The sequence below is a fragment of the Nestor notabilis genome, unplaced genomic scaffold, assembly GCF_000696875.1.
Source record: "Nestor notabilis isolate BGI_N333 unplaced genomic scaffold, ASM69687v1 scaffold4718, whole genome shotgun sequence".
NCBI lineage: Eukaryota > Metazoa > Chordata > Aves > Psittaciformes > Psittacidae > Nestor > Nestor notabilis.
This window is the reverse complement of record NW_009941394.1, coordinates 86,290-106,164: the sequence shown is the minus strand read 5'-3', so window position 1 is coordinate 106,164 and position 19,875 is coordinate 86,290. Positions and strand designations below refer to the sequence as shown.

The 19,875-nt window shown below is 42.6% G+C and overlaps 1 protein-coding gene across 1 annotated transcript in view; it reads left to right on the top strand.

Annotated features, from left to right (window-relative positions):
* LOC104410628 (39S ribosomal protein L23, mitochondrial-like) overlaps positions 1 to 8,144 on the top strand; it is a 10,989-nt gene extending 2,845 nt beyond the window's left edge. The window contains exon 4 of the mRNA XM_010020858.1: positions 7,781 to 8,144. Within this exon, the coding sequence (XP_010019160.1) occupies positions 7,781 to 7,939 (159 nt within the window). The 3' untranslated portion in view covers positions 7,940 to 8,144. The remainder of the gene's footprint in view (positions 1 to 7,780) is intronic.
* The last annotated feature ends 11,731 nt before the right edge of the window (positions 8,145 to 19,875 follow it).

Sequence of the window (19,875 nt, the reverse complement as noted above, 5' to 3'; positions counted from 1 at the left end):
ATTTCTAAGAGGAAAAGAGGAAGGGACTTTTAACTAGCCAATCTGGAAGTAATATCCAGTGAATTGTCTGTCTGGCTGAATATTTCTGCCAGTCCTGTAATAATGACATTTTCTTTAATATGTTCCAGAATGTATAAGGAGATTTAAGTGATTTAGTCTAAAAATCAAATTCAAACAAATGGTTACTTTTCAAGTCCTGTATTTGTTTGAGGTCTGTGTATAAGTTATGGTCTGATGTCATATGGTGCTGCTTTGCCAGTGAGTTTCATGCTGACCCTGTACTCTGTGTGCTGGAAGGTTCACGGCTTGTGTGGTTGATTGCTGAAATGTCCAGTAAGTGAAAGAATATATTGTAAGGGTAGGGAACTTCTTATTAAAGCTTTTTGGATTTCAGAGAAGACTAAGGCATATTCCTTGGAGAGCTCTTAGTCATGTTTAACAAGCGTGCTTTGTGGCTAAACCAGGTTCTGAAACGTATGTTGGTTGCCCAGTGGAAAAGGAGCTTCATGTTCTTATGCGTTTCTTTCATAACAGAAGCATATTATAGCTTAGACTTCTCTTGGGCTTACCTGTCTCTATGTGAAAAAGAAATTCAACCAGTGACAGAAACCCCCTTCACATACCAAAATTACATTAAAGGAATGCTATTTATGGTTGTAAAACCATAAGCTCGAAATTGCTGTTGGCAACACAACCTCAGTGTTACTCCATCCTGGGACAAGGATTCAGTATGGGGAGAACACTGTGATCTTAAAGACAGCATAAGACTTCATACGGGCTTGGGCTTAAACTAAAGAGGCACGGGCAATGGGATATCTGATGGCTTTATGATTTTTCAAAGTTTAAATGTGCTTAGAAGTTTTCTCTCTAAGACCCTTCTGAGAATGGGAGTGAAAACAAAAGTGAGAAGAGTGTGTTTTTCTAGGCACCCCTTACCTTTAAAAGAACAGTATAAACTACAGTGTTAATAAAAAGTAACAGTGCTGTATGTATCCTCTGTGAGGATTTTGCATTACGATGGCTAAAAAACACATTCCTTTTTTCAAGGAAGATTCTCTGTTTTGGTCAGAAAATTCTTCCTCCTACGTTGTTTATGCTAGGTTTTTGTCTGCCAGAGACAAGGTATGAAAGATTCATGAAGAACACAGCTGAAGAATTGAATGCCAGGAGTGATGTTGTATCTTACAAGTGGCTTTCTCCAAGTGTCATTCCTTAGTAGGCAGATGCAGGCACTTTCCATTGTCTTTGCCCCTTGCTAGTGACTTCTTTGCTTTTATTCACTCATTTTCAAAGATTGATGCAGGTATGAATCTTTAGCGAACTGTGGTCAGTTCTCAAATTTTGACTGTATTTAACACAGTCTTACCTCTTTTGTCTGCTGAATTAAGGAGGTAGTCTGCAATGCACAGATATTCATGGGGAAGGAGTGGGAAGCAAAATGCAGCTGCTCTGTGGAGCAAGCCATTCACAGTACCTTAGTGCATTTATTTTACATCAAACCTCTGAACCTAGAATAGTTGTCATTACCTTAAAGGTAGCTCCACAGTGGACTGGAGAATTACCCAAACTAGCTTGCTACTGGAAGCAGTCACACAGCAGTAACTGGTCGTTCCTCCAGCCTCTCATTTTGTCTGCTGGGCAAAGCATAAAGCACTGTGGTACTGTGGCTGAGGACTACTTATAGTATATGAGAAAGCAAACGTCCCTTACTTCATAGTATCGTTGTAAGTTTTTAAAGAATTGTGTGTTTTCTGTCTGCCCTATGAATGGAATCAGGGGACCACCTTTAGGTGCTGTATTTCATTGCACGTGAGGAAATCCTGACCATTTACTTAACTCTTGTCAGTGAAGGTTGGTCTGTGCATTACCCCCTCACCTTGTTCCTGGTCTTTTTGCTCTCTTTTTTTCTATTGTTGTTGGTGCCTGTAATTCCTCTAACATTTAGATTTGTGTGTGTCTCCCTTCCCTGCCCCTTTCTCCTTTTGTTCTTTGCTTTTCATCACTGGCTCTGTCTCAGACAATGAGCTCCCAGTTCTGTTCACACCAGCTTTAAATACTGGTGAGGCCAGAAACCCAGTGTAATTTCTGAAATTAAAGGTTTTGCCTTCATTCTCATTCATGGTGTGATTCAGGCCGTAACAGGCCCCATGCAGTCCATTGTGAATATCTGCCTAATTTAGGAAAGTCTTTGGTAACCACTGTAAAATCCTTATTTTCATGAGAATTAGTTTGCATCTGTCATGAGTCAGACTAGCTGGGTTTTCCCACCATTTTTACCAGCTGTGTTTTCTTTCATTAATCCAGATTCAAGTTAAAACTGCTTATGACTGGAAAAATAAGGACGTTTTTGGAAGGTCTTGGGTTGATCTTTGTATTGCCCACTAGGTGGAAGTATTGCTCTTTCCAGTGTGACTTGGTGGCAGCTGTAGTGGGGTTTACCTGGATGAAATTGGGTATATTCTTGCGACCAGTTTCGCTTCCCTGATTTACAAAACATCACCTTATGTGTTCCAGTGCGGCATGCATATCCATTAACTTACTGCAAATGTCTCAAAGGTGGAAGGTGTATGAAGTCATAGTCAACATACCCTTAGGTGTCAGATCAGTGCCCCAGCTGTTCTACATGTAAGAATTGTTGTCCTTTCTTTTCCAAATACTATTTCTTGGAGATTCAGAGCTGTTTACTTTATTCTCAGGCGGTAACTGGACAAATACATGATCTGTCCAAGCATAATATTTTCACACTAAAAAAATACCTCAAATCATAGAAGGCTGTGGATCAACAATATCTTGCTATTCCAGAGCCTGTCTGCCTTTTTTCCCCTTTTGGAATGTAGTGAGAAAGGTTTAAGTTTTGGAGACTTACAGCCTTGGGTATCAAATGCTACTTTTTTACACTGTTTTATTTATTTATTTTTTTAATTAAAAACAAAGCTATATATCTTTGCAGAGTAGATGAAATGAATGTAATACAGCAATCTTCAACCTCTCTCCTGACTCCAGTACAGCTACAATTATCCTAATGTTATTTAAAGAGAAAAGGAGAAAAAAAAAGCTAACGGGGAACTTCACAGTTGCATCAACATCAGGGAAATTAAAAAACAACAACATCCCCTCCTACTCCTTCAGTGTTCTTGCTGGTTTAGCTCAACAGGTTTTAGCACCCGTGGGAGCACAACTGTAGACAAGCCTCTGGAATCCAGACCTATTTTTAATTAAACCTGTTTTGAGAAATCTAATGGAAATGGCTGTAAAAGGGAGTCTGACCTTGTCAACATTAGGACTAACACCTATTTAGCTGTGTGAATGATGGCACTGGTGGGAACATTTTTGCAAACGCTTTCTCCTCAAACCCCGTGTAGAGTATTGGGTACAATAATGGTAGTTAACCTATTTGCACATCAGATGTGATTTTCTTTTGACATGTAGTGAGTTCAGAGGAAACTTGGATGCTCCATACACTGTCTCATTCCTGTGTGGATTTTTGAAGTTGCTTTCTGGGCTGTTTTGCAGCATGTTTTAATATCAGATGTTACCACTGCAATAGTAGGAGAATTGTTCAAATGCACTGGATTATTAAACTTCGCTGCATTTGCTGCTACTGCTGGACTGAATCCCATGCTTTTGGGAGTCCAACATTTTTTGTTAACAATACTATAAACATCACTTTTCTCCTAATTCTGAAGAACAGTAGTAAGTGCTTCAATTATCTAAATAATCAGAAGATCTCACAGTTGTTTACATCATCAGTGCTTGCTGCATCATTCCTACACAATAATATCTGTGCTGACCTTCCATTCCTAAACTTTTCAAGGGAAGCAAAGGTCAGAGAAGTATAAGTGAGTTTGTGCCGGGTAATCCTTCTGGCAATTTACTGACCTGAGGCTCAGCAGTGGGAAGGCTACCACTTGACTACATAAGCCTAATTATGGTCACTTAACCTCTCATTAAAATGAACGGAGGCAATTTGTACCACTCCATGTGATAACTTCTACAGAGTCAGAGAACAAGGTGTGTTTTTTACTCTTTCTAATGACAGAGGCTTGAAATCTAAGGGGAAAATACATGTTTAATGCTTAGGTCACCTTTTATCTGGAGAGCTGTTAGCATTTAACATATGAATCATCATAAGGCCTTGTATATAAATCAGTTTTACATTGGATAAGGCTGAAGCAAGGATTAGAGTTGTGCAGGAATAGAAGTTTAATGGCTTCCAGTTCTGTTATGTAAATGTTAGATCACACATCTCACTTGTACATAACCTTAGAATTTGTAGGAAGAAGGGAAGTCTCTGGGAAGACTCTACATTGAGAATAGCAATGTGTAGAATCATCACGTTGCCTTTATATTTAGGTGTTTCAATACAATATCTCTGACTTGCTTTGGTTGTTTTTTTTCCTTCTTTTTAACGTTGTAAGGGCTCACTTAGATCTAAGAGCATGTGGTGGTAGAGCTTGTCCTGACAAATTCCTGGGTATGACTGTGTCACCTCCCATTGATGAAAAAGGTCTTTTGCTGGCAATGCAGCATCCATTTCCAAGACAGACTAAACGATTTTTTTGTTAGTGTCTGTCTTTTTTAACAGGATTTTATTTTAGCAGAGCTATGTCAGGTAGGAAGGTATTATTATTTTCTCCCCCTTTCTCTGTACTTCTAACTAAAGTAATTATGCTGGCAGAAGTTCTAAGGGAGGGCCAAACCCTAGCCTTTTTAGAGCTTATTTCAATTTATGTGAATGTCAATAATTTGGTAATTAAAAGGGTAACCTTGTTTAAATGGCTTGCAAAAGCTAAAAGAGTGAACAAATCCCAGGTTTATGAATAAGCCAAAATTTTGCTTTCTGGTAGAATATGTCAGCATTTCATGTTCTAGCAGTTTGCAAAACAGATAAAACCCTGATGAACTTGGTAGAAAGTTGTTTGCTTTATTTTGGTTAGGATTTCATTCTGGGTATGCATTCATCATGGTTGTCAAATGGCTGCTGTATAGAAGGGAAAACTTTTACAAAGAAGACATGTAAGAAGAAGCGCTAAGTAAAGGAGTGGCAATCCCTCCATTCCTTTGGTAGGCATTTTTTGAGAAGATGGCATTATGAGCTTGAACCTCAGTAGCCTCTGGCGTTGTGTGGAAGATGTACTCAATGTAATATATGCCTGGACAGACTCACAGTCCTTTATGTAAGTTGATGCCTTTTGGTATTTTTGAAATTTTGAAATACCCAAGATACAGGCTTCTGCTGAAAATTAGCTACTGAGCATGCACAACAGCTATTTTTCATACAGCTTTCATCGCTCCAGAGTCTTACAGTGCAGTATTACTGCATAGTATTGTTACTTAAGATTTATCAACCTTCAGTTCTCAGGGTGTAATGTCTTGGCTGTTTTGAATTGTGTCTGGCTGCCAGCCAAAATCAGAATTTCTTCACAAAACAAGAGCTGGAAAGAGCCAACTTGTCTGTGCTGATTTTGATTTATTAGAAGACTCCAGATACAGATTGACATTTTCAGCTCAATATTTGACTTTCACCAGCCTTGATATGGGAACTGTGAGCACTTTGATAAACAGCTGAGAGGTTTGTCTGGGTTTGCTAAAGCCTCTGTGCATATCTTTTTTTATTGTTTTGCTTTCTCTCTCCCCCCCCTTTTAAAAATAATAACTGTTTTGCAATGCTTAGTGAATTACTATGGATGTTATTAGTATGCTTTAGGGACAGCTTTCCTTCATTCTCCAATAAGGGAAGTGCATTGGTCCTGGAAGCATACCAGAATGGAAGTGCTGCCTAACAAGAACAGTCCCTTACTACGCTGTTACCAACATAAATAGTTCTCAAATTTTCAGTGTAGGTGGTATGCCTACCATGTTAGCCTGAATTGTTTTCTGACTTGTTCTACTAAAATGGCTTCCTCTCCAGGGCAGACAAGTCCTTAGAATCAGCCCTGTCTGTTGTGTAGATACCATAGGGCTGAGTGACCCACTCACAGTGCAGTTAAAACACAGTAATTTTTTGTAATATAAACAAATTCTTTTCCAAGGCAGTGCTTGGCCTCAAGGGTTCTTGCTGCTGATCCTACTACAGGAAGAGTTTCAGTAGACTACGGCTTTGGGACTGCTCAAGGACATTGATAAGGCCAGTTTCTGTGCCTAGAAATGGAACTATACATTAATTGCTGTAGGACAGCTAATATAAGCATACCTGTTGGTAATTTAAAGGTACAAAAAAGCTGAAACCTCAGTGTACACCATGGAAAGGAAAACCTTGATTTATTCCAGTTGATCTTATCCAGGCTAGAATCAAGGAAAGAGCAACGTATACAGCAGCTCCCTTGTTGTTTTTGTAGTATGGTCAGCCTCTGAGGAAACCCCCAAGAAGTATGCACTACGAAAACAACCAGAGCATTGCTGGGTATGAGTTGGTATTTCCTAGATTCCAGTCTGGATAAGCTCAACTGGGATAAGTCATATTTCTTTTTTTTCTTTCCGAAGTGTATGCTTGAGGTTTAAATTCTTTCACACCTGTAAATTACCAGGTTGAGTGTATTTGGCTAAATGAAACATAGCACACATTCAGCTGGGTCAGGGACATGGTGACGGGTTTTTTTTGGTTTTAATTCTGTCACATTTCTGATCCCGAAATGTAGTATAGGTAGCTGTGTTGTGGAAGGCTCCTTTCATGTCCTTTGTGGAACTGCTTCACATCTGGGCCTCTCGTTTGATTGTATTTATTGCACAAATGTAAAGAATGGCTGATCTGAAAAACAAAACAAAACTGACAAAAAAAAACACAACCTCCCAACTGTTTTCATCTGAAACAATTAAATGCTTTTCTTGAGATTTCTGTATGTGATATTCTGCCAAAGAAGTTAATGTATGGTAATGTTTCTAAGTGTTTTGGAGAGTAATTTTAGAGTTATGAGTTATATGCAAAAAGCCATACAGAATGGAAGGACTGTTATTGTTGAGTTTAATGAAGTTGTGCTTAGTGCAAACACTACTAAAAAGTAGGTAGGTAATGTTAATGGGATAGCACATTTCCACAGAATAATGATTTCCTGCTGTTAGATAAAAACCAGAGACCAAGCAAGTGTTTATTTTCCAAGTGGGAGACATAGATCTGATGATGATGTTTCACTAAAATGACTTGTCTGTTAGACAGAATGACTGATGCAGATGTAATCACTTTAATCTCATTAGTGATGTATTAGACAGATTGTTCCCACTGTAATTATTTTACACTATAATCTTTATTCCTGTTGATAAGAGACCTCTGATATCTGTTATTCTGTATTCCCACATTACACCCTACAGTAACAGCTGCTAGGACTGTTCTCTCTTATCCTTGGCTGCGATCTAAACAACAATAATCACTACTCATACCCTGAGTGTTAACATAACGAATGCCTGCTCCACCATGTATTTCCCTGGTGGTGTTACTTTAACAAAATCACTTGTTTTGCTCATCTTTCTTTTACTATATGACACACAACATCTCTGAGCTGGTTCAAAGTCTTTGAAGAAGTGTCCATCTCCTGACCATTCATCTGTAAAACAAACAAACAAACAAAAAAAGATGTCAATGTCTTAATTAGCACACAAAGAGGAGAAGCTGAAAGTTAGCTTGGAGAGGGGAGGGTTATATGTGTATCTTGGGGAGAGGGATCTTGGGAGGTTAGGAGGTACCATTTTGCAGTAGTTGAAACTTCAGGGTGGTCTTTCAAGTACATGCATCATAGCTACTGCAGAAAGGCTGGAATGTCTCTCTGACCGTTTGTTTTCTCTTTAGGGCCAAGGACAAACCTTTCAGTTTCCCAACCTATTTCCAGAGAAAGAAGAAGACGCAGAAACTCGCTCTCGTGATGACTTCAGGAATAAATATATGGAGAGAGAGAAGCAGAGGCAGGAGGGCGACCCCAGACGAGGTGGAGTTCCTGACTGGTTTTGACTTTGATGCAACAAGCCAGCTGCCTTTCTCTGGGCTGAGAGGGATTTTGATCAGCAGATCTTGCACTCTTCTTTTCTTGTAAAAACCGAATGTTTATTCTAGAGCAGCTCTTGCTAGCATGTCATTTTTCCTGGCTGTTTGTGCTCAACTACGACAAAATGGCCCTAAAGAAATAAAAAGGTAAAATAAATCTGACTGCATCAGGTCTTTCCTGTGAACTTTTGGACAATTTCTAAAATGTGGAATTTCTTGTTGTTGTTTCTGACTATGAGGGTGTCATTTTGTTTACTTTATTCCTGCTTCTATGTGTTGTTTTGAGTAGGAGTCATTTAATTTCCCAGGATAAGTGTAGTTTGCATTCTATAGGTGTATAAAATGTATAGGTCAGTCAGAGGTGGGCATGAAAGTGTAGAGAACTGGATTACAGGCTCAGGACATAGGGTTCCCTATTTGTCAGTTGCTGTGTCCTACCATCCTGTGCACTGCTGTCCTTGCAAAGTGACTCCTTGTCATGGTTAAGCTGAACCCAGGACACCCCTCCTTTCCTGGAGGTGTGTGTGTGATCTGATTGCACTCCTTTAATGATTTTGTGGCGTTTTGGAGGCAGGGTTTTTAAGATAGGCTTGTGACCAGGCACCTGTGTGTTTGATCCCCAAAAGCTTCAAGGACCAGACAAAGGTGGTGTACAGTCTTTGCTTGCAGTTGTGCAGTGCAGGTAGTTGCCTTCTATGGCCAGCTGCTGTAGGAATGAATACTGGCATGGTTGTGCTAGTATTCCTTCCCCTGTCCGCAGCTACCTTGCAGTGCTGGCAAGAGCCCTCTGTGGACACAGTTGTATTGGCATAGAAATGCTTCTGCCAGTGTAGGCTGTTTCGTGCTCAGTTCTAATAGAAAGACTCTTTTGACTTCTTCTGGTGCAACTCCCTCTACTTCCAAGTTGCTGATGCCAGGGCAGTGGTAGAACTTTTCTAGGCCTTCAGGGCTGCCACGTTCAGGTTTTAATTTCTTGGCTCTGCGTCTATTTCTGCTTACTCTGATGAGGGTATTTCCTCTCTGCCTTGGTCAAGCAATACGCTCTGCTGTTGTTTCAGAAATTATGGGGGAGTAGGAGGATTAGGAAGAACTTCTCCACAGAGGGAGAAGGATGTGTTTCTGCAGGCCATTGGCTATAACGCAAGCACATGCAGGGTTAAACATAAAGCTAATGCTTTCCCAGCTTTTGAATTCTGCCTTTTGGAGCAATTGGCAGGGTAGTGAATGAGCCCATGTCTCGAACGCTTCTACCCGGGTGCTCTCCTTTATTGTTCCGTGTCTGAACTTCTTGTTTGGACAGCTAGCAAGATGTTTACAAGGAAACAGCTGTTCCCCAGAGAGGCAATCCAAGTAGGATTTTACGCACCCCCTTCTGTTCATTAGTCACCTCTTTCCCCCTGCTACTTCTCTCCTGCACGACAGTTCATCTCCTTCTGTGGCTTGTGCTTACAACCCCAGTGACGCTACCACCCCTCTTTTTGTGCAGCTTCCAAGGGGGATTGTTCATGATCAGAGTTAGCCAATGCTTAAACAGAGAGATGCTCTTGAAGAGGAGGGAGGTAAGGGAGGATTTGCTACTCCCAGCCTGCCAGCAGAGTTACAATAAGTAGAGGTGGAAAAATACTGACTTCACTGAAAACAGTTCATATGTTTGGCGTATCTGCAAAGCCAACACTTCCAGAGTTTTGTAGTGACATGTGAAACTCCAGGTCAAATTAGGAGCTGGCCTGCAGTTTTAAAGTAGGACAACTGAATTTGTCTAAGCGCAAGGGTTTCTCTTCCATGGTATAAACCCTTCCTCGCTTCCCCTCATTTTTTAATATACTTTTTTTTTTAAGGGGGCTGTTTCCCAAACTTCCAGATCAATGTGGAGCTTATCTAATTTGGAGCTGGGGCTTTGTTCCTGCAATATAATATGGAGTTTGCTATTTTTTCTTCACTTTCTTTTGTGTTCACCCCCAATATAGGTAACTCCATCCTCTTCACCATAGTGAAGATAAAATGAAAAGAATTCATCTAGTGCTGCCATATATCTTCCTAATTGTTTGACCAAGCAAACAGTCAGGTATGTGATAGTTCTGGATAAATGAGGTCATATTCCATGTATTAGGTGTAACAGCAAGAGATACAGCCTCTGCCTTCCCTGTTAACAGTCCTCATGAGAGGTTGGAATCACCAGCCTCTGTACTAGCATTGAAGACCCAAGCTGAGAGGAGTTTATTTGCAGTCCCAGATATGCTCTGGGCTGAGTGAGTAGTGAAAGCCCTGGGCAGGTCTATCATGCTTTGCTATTCTGTGATTTCTCTGTGAGTTATTAATTTCTAGCTCATGTTCAAGACAGGTTTCTGCCTGGAGTGACACAAAAGGGAACAAATAGTGATGAGTATACCCATATCTACACGAAATTGCTGCAACCAAATTCTGGCAGATACTCAAGCTGCTTAAGAGAGCAGTGTTACCAGCTACCTCCAAAATAGTACTCCTGTGAAATTAAGATTTTAAAAAAAGAAAACTTGAAGCCCATTATTTTGCTTTAATGCTCCTCATTGCTATGAAGTGGGATTAAAAAGATCTTGAGTCTTTCCCAGTCCCTTGTTGGCTAGTGTTTCTGAGGAAGTGCCAGTGCTTAATATGATCTGGTGCTTCACTGCTTAAACAAATCCCATCCCCCCAGCTGTACAGGTAGGGTAGAAGATAACAAAGATGATATCTGAATATGAAAGAAAAAGATTGTATCATGTACCAGAGAGAAATACAGCAAATGAGTGGTAGAACTAGGATGAGGACTCAGAATTATGTAGTTTTCTTCATTAACTTGTGCTCCTTCCAGCACATCCTGATATTTATTTTGGTTGACACAAGGGATCAGCAGATCCTATGAGGTCACATCTAGCCCTGCTACCAGAGGTGTCGAGCTGTCCTTGGCCATGTCAGCAGTCATACCTGTGGGCCAAGGGTTGGATATACATGTGAATAACTTCTCCAAGGACCAAAGTAATGACTTGGTTGAAGAGGCCGATGTTTGCTGTGGTGCAGGAGAAGCTACGTCCCGCACTTGGCGTGCACAGCTCTGCAGCTGCTGGATTCTCTGACGTGCAAGGGATACGGTGACGCAGTTTCTTTCCCCTCTGACTGTGTGCAACCCCCCAAAGACAGTAACGTGCTGGAACAGTTAGCTGGTGTGTAACTGACTGTGTTGGCCACTCTGGTGGAGAAAGGCGTCCGGCTGCAGTGAGTGTTGTTCCAGCAATACCAGTGGACTTCAGAGGGTACACGCAGTTGCTTTTTGTTTGCCCATATTTCTTACTTTTTAAAACAAACCTGAATGAATTACAGAGACAGTGAAGTGACTGTGCCAGTGGCTTTTCCAACTACATCTTTGAAATGAGTTTTGTGTTGTAGGCCATGCTCATTTGGGTGCTAGAGGTTCCTTGTTGGTTGAAGTGAATCACATAAGAGTCTGTGGGTGTCTGCAGGTGACAAAATTACTGTGTCTTGTAACCAGTTGTCACCGGAGCCTTGCTACATGACCTCAGAGGGTGCAAATGTTTGTCTTCACAGTTCACTTGAAGTAGGAAGGCATATAGTGCAGCTCAGCTGGTTAAGTGGTTAGGCGCAAAGCTGTGGTTGCTTCACCTGTGTGTTAGCCATGTCCATCAGTGGCCAGTTGTAGTCCTGTGCATCATTCCCTGTTTGTCAGGCTACTGGTGGTTAAATGAAAAAAGGCTAAATAAAATAAATTGTAGAAAGAAGTACAACCTTGTGGTGGATTCCAGAAAAGGTATATGCTATTCCATTTAGTGAGTATTCCTTACCTGAGCAAAGGAAAGCCAAATCGCAGGGAAGGTAGGTGGCTTGCTTTCATGGCTGAACATGCCTGAGAATGGGTAATCCAGAGTTTCCCGGTACTTGTTCCCATACTGGGACCCCCAAATTATGCAGCTGGTGGCAGAAGGAGGTATTCAACAATTTGATCCATTGTTGACCACTGTTTTTAGCACTTCTGAATGAGTGAAACAGTAGGAAAATTTTGCTTACTTTATTCAAGACCATCTTGGTGTGGAAAATGTCTTCCTGGCTGGGGAATTCCCACTCCATCCAAGTTATTCTAATTACATCAAAGTTATGAATTTTTTATTTCAGGAAAATTATTTTACTTGAATTTTCAGGTTGTAGGACAGACTATTGGTTCTTCAGCTCTAGTGTGTTTGTGGAACAGCTTGCAGAGAGTGGTAAAAGTTGGATAGAGGATGTCTGCTTAGTGTGTGAAACAGGATGAGGTACACAAAGCAAGCACTATTTTTGCTAGGAGGACTGAAAGCTGTAGAACTGTTATCTTGACAATGCTGCTTTCTCCTGAAGTAGAGTTCAAGGACTGCTCAGTCTAATTTAAGCCAGTTGTCTGAGAATGGCTTTCCAGGGTGGCTTATATGCCAAGGCTCATAGGTACCACAGCTAAAAAGGAACATTGTGATAATCCCTTTTGACCTCCTGAATAACACAGATCATAAAATTTCATGCTGTAGTTTCTGTGCATAGGCCAGAAGCTTGTGGTTGAATATTACCTGGAATGGTTTTTGAGGCTTGAACTTGAGAGGCATTGCAGGAGGAAGTAAGTTTCCTGGAATAAGCAGGGCCCAAACAGCATGTAAGTCAGCAACACGTTGTCATCTGTCCTGTGAATTTCTTAAAGTGGTTGTAATGGGGAAAACTGAGTGTTGCTGTTTAGGAATCGTGTGTGTGTGTGTGTGTGTGTGTGTGTGTATAGAGAAGAGAGGTAATTCTCATAAACACTGTTTTCTTTAAATGCAAAAGGTTTTAGATTAGCTTCTTTCTTCAAATGCAAAAGGTTTTAGACTAGCTAAGATGACATCCTGGCTGAGCCATTTCTTACAGGGCGATTTATGGCTGTTTAGACAGAATTTGGCTCTTTGTGTATATTGTTGGCTTATCAAAGTGTGGGCTGCTGCTGTGGACATACCCAGCTTGTAGAAGTCAGGAGGTATATCACAGTCATTCTGTGGCATAAGAACATAGTAACTAGGGGCGGGTGCAAACCTAATTGTTCTTAATTACAAACCAGGGCTAATTATCAGTCTTTTAACTTTTTGTGCCGTTAGCAAATGTTGCAAATGAAAAGTGATTAAAATTTTGGACAATTTGTGCAGTGCAGAATTAGGTGCTGCATTTTATTCTGTGGTGACTGAGACTTTGGAGAGCATTTTGAGGTCACACATGGTGTTCTAGGTAGGTAGGTATATCTTGCTAGCGATCTGGCCCTTGGTGCTATCTACATTTAATTTTCGAAAGTTCTTAGTTTAGGAGTTAGATCAGTGTCAGTGATTCAAGGCTTGGAAAACCTCCTTTCCTAAAAAAAAAAAAGGGTTGGGAGCTTGGGAAACTCCCTCTGTTGAATCAGCATGGTTTAGAAAGTATTCTGGCTGTTGTCTGTCTGTATGCACCTCGAAAAGAAAAACTTCTTGGAGGGATACCATAGTTTAGTGCAGCTGAGCAAGTGACATGAGCTGACTAGAAAGGGAGTGGCTGTGGGGTGGGCAGCTGATACCCTCTTGTTGAGATTGGCCAGGGAGTTGTTCTGGATCATATGGCACATTTCCCATGAGCCTGTGCTGAAAACACAGAACTGCTGAAGGCCTCTTAGGTCATGTAGTCTATGTCCTTAAATGAAGAGAGCCTGCTGCATGCAGATCGAGCCGTGCCAGTGCTTGCATGCATGGCAGACCCAGTGTGTGGTGTGTCACAACAGCTGTCAAAGACTGATCATCATACCCAGAGTCTCCAAACATCCTGTTTATCCTTGCAAGGAGGAACACTTGATTGAAAGATAAATACCCCCAAAAAAAAACCCCAAGACTGGTGCTAGGGACAACATTTGCCCTTGGGCTAACAAACCTGAAAACAAAAGAAAATAAACATAGAATGGAGGCAAACACATTTCTACACGAGGCCAGATTCTAAAAGGGATTTAGGAGCTTAGCTTGTTTTGGCATGCTTGAAGAAGAAAAAGCCATCCGGATGCCAGGATTCTTAATGCTCCGTATGTGTGCACATGCGCCAGGGAAAGAGCATGGGGAAAGACGGGGTGTCTGTGGTGATGTGCGGGGGGAATGGAGGATGCTGGAGCTGCCAGAAAGCTTTGCACAGGGTCACCCTTGGGGCATAGCTTGCACATTTTAACTTTTTGTTTTAAAAATTAAACATGCTGAAAAAAAATATCTTCAAGTTGGCAGCAAGATTTTTTTCTTTTTTTCCTTCCCCCTCTGTTTGTTGTTCATTTGTTGCTGCACGGGAGGTCTGTTTACTTTGCTCAAGAGAATGAGGGACCCAAGAGACGCTGCTCTGCATGCAAAGCTTTTATGGAAGGGACTAGGGGAAGAGAAGAGGAGGAACTTCCAAGCCTTTTGAAACAGAGGTGAAAGAGTTTGCAGGCTGTTTCTTTCACTTCTTTGCCCAATGTTTGTTGGGCATGATGTTGCTACTGCTTACGCAGACATAGCTGGCCCATGGACTTCAAAGATGGGTCCTACTTTTAAGGGCTGATCTGGTGAATCTACAGCGTGAGCATGAGAAGGCCTGAGAAGCCTTAGGACTTGATGTTGAAGCTCTTGAGTAGCCATGTAACGCTGCAGTGCCACCCAGTTTGCCTGCGGGATCTCTCTGGTTGCTTTCAAACCAGAAGTGTTGCTACTCTCTCCACCACCTCCCTGTTAACCCTTCTGAACAAACTGGCCTTGAAGTTTGAGGTGATTTTGTCCGTGCCATTAAGATACTCTCATCATGAGCCAATGCAGTCCTTCATTCCAGGGATTTAGTGTTTTAAAGCGGACTTTTCAGAGCTGTGTGGCAGCATGCTGCTGCTGATCTTTGTTGCTTTAGATGACTCAGTCAACTTCTGAATGCATCGGTTTCCCCGGCTGGGCTTAATAGCGATTGTGACCCAACTGGAGATCCAGCAGAAGGAGGGGAAGTGGAGATCTGTTTACTTCTGCTTGCTGGCATCTGAGTGGATGAGGCAGCTTTGTCCAGCTGGAACTTCCTCATGTCTTATGATGCTGAAACAAATAGAAAAGGACAGTAGGGAGAAAACTAAGGGTGCTGTGCAAGAGTGGGTAAATGTCTTTAGATTAACAGATGGTCACATCTCTGGGGATGTTCTTTCAATAGCATTCCTCTAGGTTCTGGGCAGTGGGAGTGGTGTATGTGATGTGGCATGCATCATACTGAAGTTTCAAGGAGGTCAAGGGAATGGTTGACGGGTAATTCAGCTAGAGCAGACTTTGGAGCTATGTGGTGTACTGTCATTTGGAGTTTTCTCATTCTTCTTGAGTGGTGAGAGAAGATAGGAACTGATGGGTCTTGCCTATACCCTCAGTCTTGTATTTGAAGCTGCTATTTTCTTTTAAGTCACTTCTTCTGTCCTGCCCTAATGCATAGCAGAACAGAAAAATTTCAGTTGGCAGAGGGAGCTGCCTCCCTTTATCTCCATGTTTCCTGTTTCATCTGACAAGAAAGCTGCTCAGCAATCCCAGGACATTTTTCTGTGTTGTAAAGGATCCCTTAAATACTGGGACATACCATGTTTTGGCTATTTTGTCTCCAAGAGGAAGGGGAGTTCAGGAGCCAGCTGTGGTTTTAGTTAAGGATACAAAAAAAGACCTCTTGTGAAAAGAGATTGAAAAGCCTATAAAAATTCTAGAGAAGGGAAAAGTGAGAGGCAACATGATTAAAGATGAGCTATCCAGAAGTACATCCCTTTATGATATATGTGAGTGTGGACTGTCTGTGAAACGAAAAAGAAGGCAAGATAGAAACTGACACAGAAATATTTTCACTCGACATTGGATTAGATTAGTGTTGTGCAATTCCTCGCCACAAAATATCAGGGCCAAGAACTTTGCTGGATGCAGACACACTCTGGCTGTTTCTGTGGATAACCAAGATATCAAAGAGCTAATGGTAATATTAAAAGAACAAGAGTTTTGGGAAGTTGTCAGTGCCACATGCGTCAAGGCAGAAGCCGACTCCAGCAGATGGAGGTGGGGATAGGAAAAGACTTATTTCCTTAGGAAGCAAAATAGCCTGCAAGCTGTCTCTTGCCGGGTTTCTTTTTCTGACCTCTGGATCAGCCTCTGTGGTGTTGTGGAATCCCAGCCAAGATGGAGCTTGGAGTTGTGTGTTAGACCCGGTGGGAAGGTAGAGCACCTTCTGCATTCTTTAGCCATGTGTTGTGAAAGATTTGCTTTCTCCCGTGCCTCTCAAAGAAAGGTCATTAATGTGGCCTGGGATTTAGGAGAGTGAACTTTACTTCCAAACTGTATTCAGCTGAACTTGGGTCATCCCTTAACTTCTCTTTCTGCCTTCATTTTGTGTCACAGAAATAATCTAGGGATGTTCACTTTCCTCTGCCCCCACTCGTCTTTCTGGCTAACGTCTCGGGGTCCTTAGTGAAAAGTGCCCCCTCCATTCCCTCTGTGGTTGAGTATGACACACTATGCACAATATTGACATACTGAGGTTGAAGGCTGGTTTCATAATTTGTTGTGGATTTTTTAATCACTCTTTTAAATGTCTGGAAAAAGTAGTAAGGGTGCTTTGAACACCTTAGCTGTAGAGCCTTGGCTGTTCAGGAACAATGCCTCAGTATAAGAGCTGCTTATTTTTATTGTATCTGCACTGCTTTTGATAGCTATAAACAACCTCTCTGTGGAGCGTCTTGCAACTTGTGACCAGCTGGGTGAGGGGCCTTCGTATCAGTTTCAAGCCTGTGGAGAGGAGAGCATAACAGGTCCCTGAGTGCTCTAGCTACTTCCTGCCTGCCAAGGAATGCTGGAAACGGAGGTCCCTATTGCACAAATAATTAAAGGTTCATCAGCTCTACCTCTCTGATTGCTTAAGGCCATTGTAGTAAGGGACAAATACTCCTGCTTGCCTACTGTTATTTGTTTTCTGCTTGCTCTGTTTTTCTTGGCTTCAGAAGGGGAATTATGAAGACTGTTGAGTAGGATCTGGGAGTGCTGTGGTCTAATGCATTTGGCTGTGGCCCTGGGTATGTTGTGGAACACTCTAGCACTGAGACGTGGAGTGTCTTCAGGGCCCCCTCTCTTCCTGCTTCTCTCGCAAATCCAGACACTAGAGAGATGGTTCTCAAAAAGCAAGCCTGAGTTGCCCAGGCCTTGGCACAGGGTGGGCAAAGAAGCCAGACTTGGGGATGCCTGTAGAGCTGTGCCTCTGGCTGAAGTGCCTTCTGCCCTCACATTAGCAGATACAGGGATTTTACTACAGCTGAGCTGAACTCCAAAAATGTGAGAATGAATTATAATTGGAGGGTTTCCTATGGATTTTCTTAAAAGGATTCTTTTTTCTTTCTGTGGTTTGAACTCTGAAGTTCAGATTTTTCTGTTTTCTCTCCATTATAGTCTGCAAGAAATGACTTTGTCTTTTAAATAGACACTGAGACTCACATATGGGCAGGGGCCTTAAAAAAAAAGTACCAAATATTGTGAATCTTTGACATAATCACAAGAGCAGGGCAGACAGGGTGAGCCACCCACCCTTTAACCATCTGTCCCTTGAGATCTAGAGAGTCTTTTAACGTTGGGGAGCACAGCCCCCAGCCATGGGAAGCCATGTTGGTGTCATCCAGTTTTTCCTTCTGTGGATGAATGTTCATCAGCACCACCACCAAAGAAATGAGCCCCCATTGCACTGACTTTCCTTGTGCTTCAAGTGCAGTGGAAGAAACACCTGAGAAGGAAAAGAGAGCTGGCTTTGAGTCCTGATGATCCAGTAACATCATAAGTGAGCCTCGCAGTATAGGTGGTACAAGGTGGGCATTTCTGTTCCTTCTGGGAATGTAAAAGGGGACTGAGCTTGCTGCCTGCAACCCAAAAGCCTCTGCATTGCTGAAGATGTTTTGCCCTGGAGAGCGTGGCTGCAGGGGCTTGGCTGTAGCTCAGGAACAGCTTGAAGGGCACATGTTAGGTAGGCAGATGGAGCGGGTGATGGAGATGATCTGCTGAAGAAGGGGAAGTGTGGAGTGAGAAGGGGAATGATAAAAGGGCAGCCATGTGGGCGACCCTGTGAGAGCAGAGGAGGAGAATAACTCATCTTGAAAGGAGCGAGGGGCCAGCAGCGAAATTGCCTGGAACAAGCAGCTGAGGCAGAGAAGGGCTGGTGGAATGATTAGGTCTGGCAGACCTGAGGTTGTTCTGTGTGTGCGTCTGCAGGGGAGTTGAGGAACTTCTTGGTCAGCCTGCAGAAGCTGTCCAATCAACGGCCCCAGTGCTGGTCACAGCTCGGGATGCTCCAAGGTAATACTAACCTCGCCACAGAGTAGAGGGGTGTCACCTGGAGGTCCCAGGAGTACTGCATCTTGACATGTGATTGCAGCCCCCAGCGCGGGAGCCTTACAACAGACACTGCGTAATGGCCTGTTTTGAATTTGTATTTCATTTGCCTCCCATATGGGATCAGTTTTTCCCTTTTCTTTATTTTAATAGCGTTTTTCCTAGTCATAATAATCAGCATTTCCCTGCCTTGCACCTCCCCCTTTCATTTTTCACAGCTGGCTTTGATTGGTTTCAGTCCTGCAGATGCTCCTTCGGACCAAGAAGAAGGGGCAAAGGTTCCTTTCCTTTTCAGTGTGAGGCAGACAGCCTTGCCAGAGGGGTGGGAGAGACTGGCATGCTCCCGGACTAGCCGACTCTTTGCTGTTGCCCCTGCCGGCCTCTTGTGCATCTGGTGAGGTTTGCCAAATTGCGAGGTAATTTCTCTGCTGAAGGCCTGGAGAAGATCACAAGTTGTTGATGGCGTGCATGCCCCTTCTCTTGCGCTGTGCAAAAACAACCATGCTTGTGAGAGAGAGGGGTAGCATCTCCAGTGCCTTGTGCTTGCAGGCTGTGGGTGCAAAGGGCCAGGGTACATCTGTGGTCTGCAAAGAGCAAGCTGAAACTGACTCAGACATCTGTGTCTGTGTGCTGTCAGGCTTATGGCAACCACAGCCTCTTGTGTGTGACTGTGCCAGGTATGTGGTCCTCTGTACAGGGCACAGGTAACCTGTGCAACCCGGTGTAGTGCACCACGAAAAGGAACTGGCAGATGCAGTAGTGGAAAGCACCCCATGTGCTTGAATTGGCATGGGAAAAGATAATTATCGGATGGAGAAGCAGGCTTCCCTGCTTTTTAGGGCATGAGTTGAACACAGATTGCATGGCACAAAGGAAGAGCTTCCTTCAGGCAACCTAATCCACAATTGCCCAATATGGGGTTTCTAGCAACTTCCTTCAAGGCAGCTTGTGCTGGTCACTGTCAGAGATGGACAGTTAAGTCAACAGTTGCTCACCCGATGTGTTATGGCTATTCCTGCATTCCATGCACCATCCAAGAGAATGAGACATAGCATTGCACAAGACCAAAAGAAAGTAAATGTTTACAGGCACAACGCGCATTTCAGCTTGTTACATGTTCCTGAGCAGTGAAAGAAATGAAACAATAATTAAAACAGGTCCCAAGTCTCAGTGTGTATCTTGGCTCGCAGTGTAGTCCTCTTGGAGTGCTGCCTCTGCCTCTCTCAGATCCCAGCCTGAGCAGTACCACTGGGCCATTGCATTCAGGTCAAGGTCTTTCCAGTTAATCCAAGTACACTGTCTTTCTGAGAACTATGAAAGCCTTTTGGAGAGGTGGCTTTATAGTTTGTGATGGATTTGAGTGCATGGTGTTTTTCTCTTGTATGGAAGCGGTCATGCAGGTATCTCTCCAGCTGACTAGGAAGTGTTTGCTTTGGATATCCCAAATGTCAGTGTAAAGGAAATTATAGATGGGTTTATTCCCATGGGGGGAAGGTGGAGAAAGTAGAAGAGCAGAAGAGAAGTGGACATTTAAAT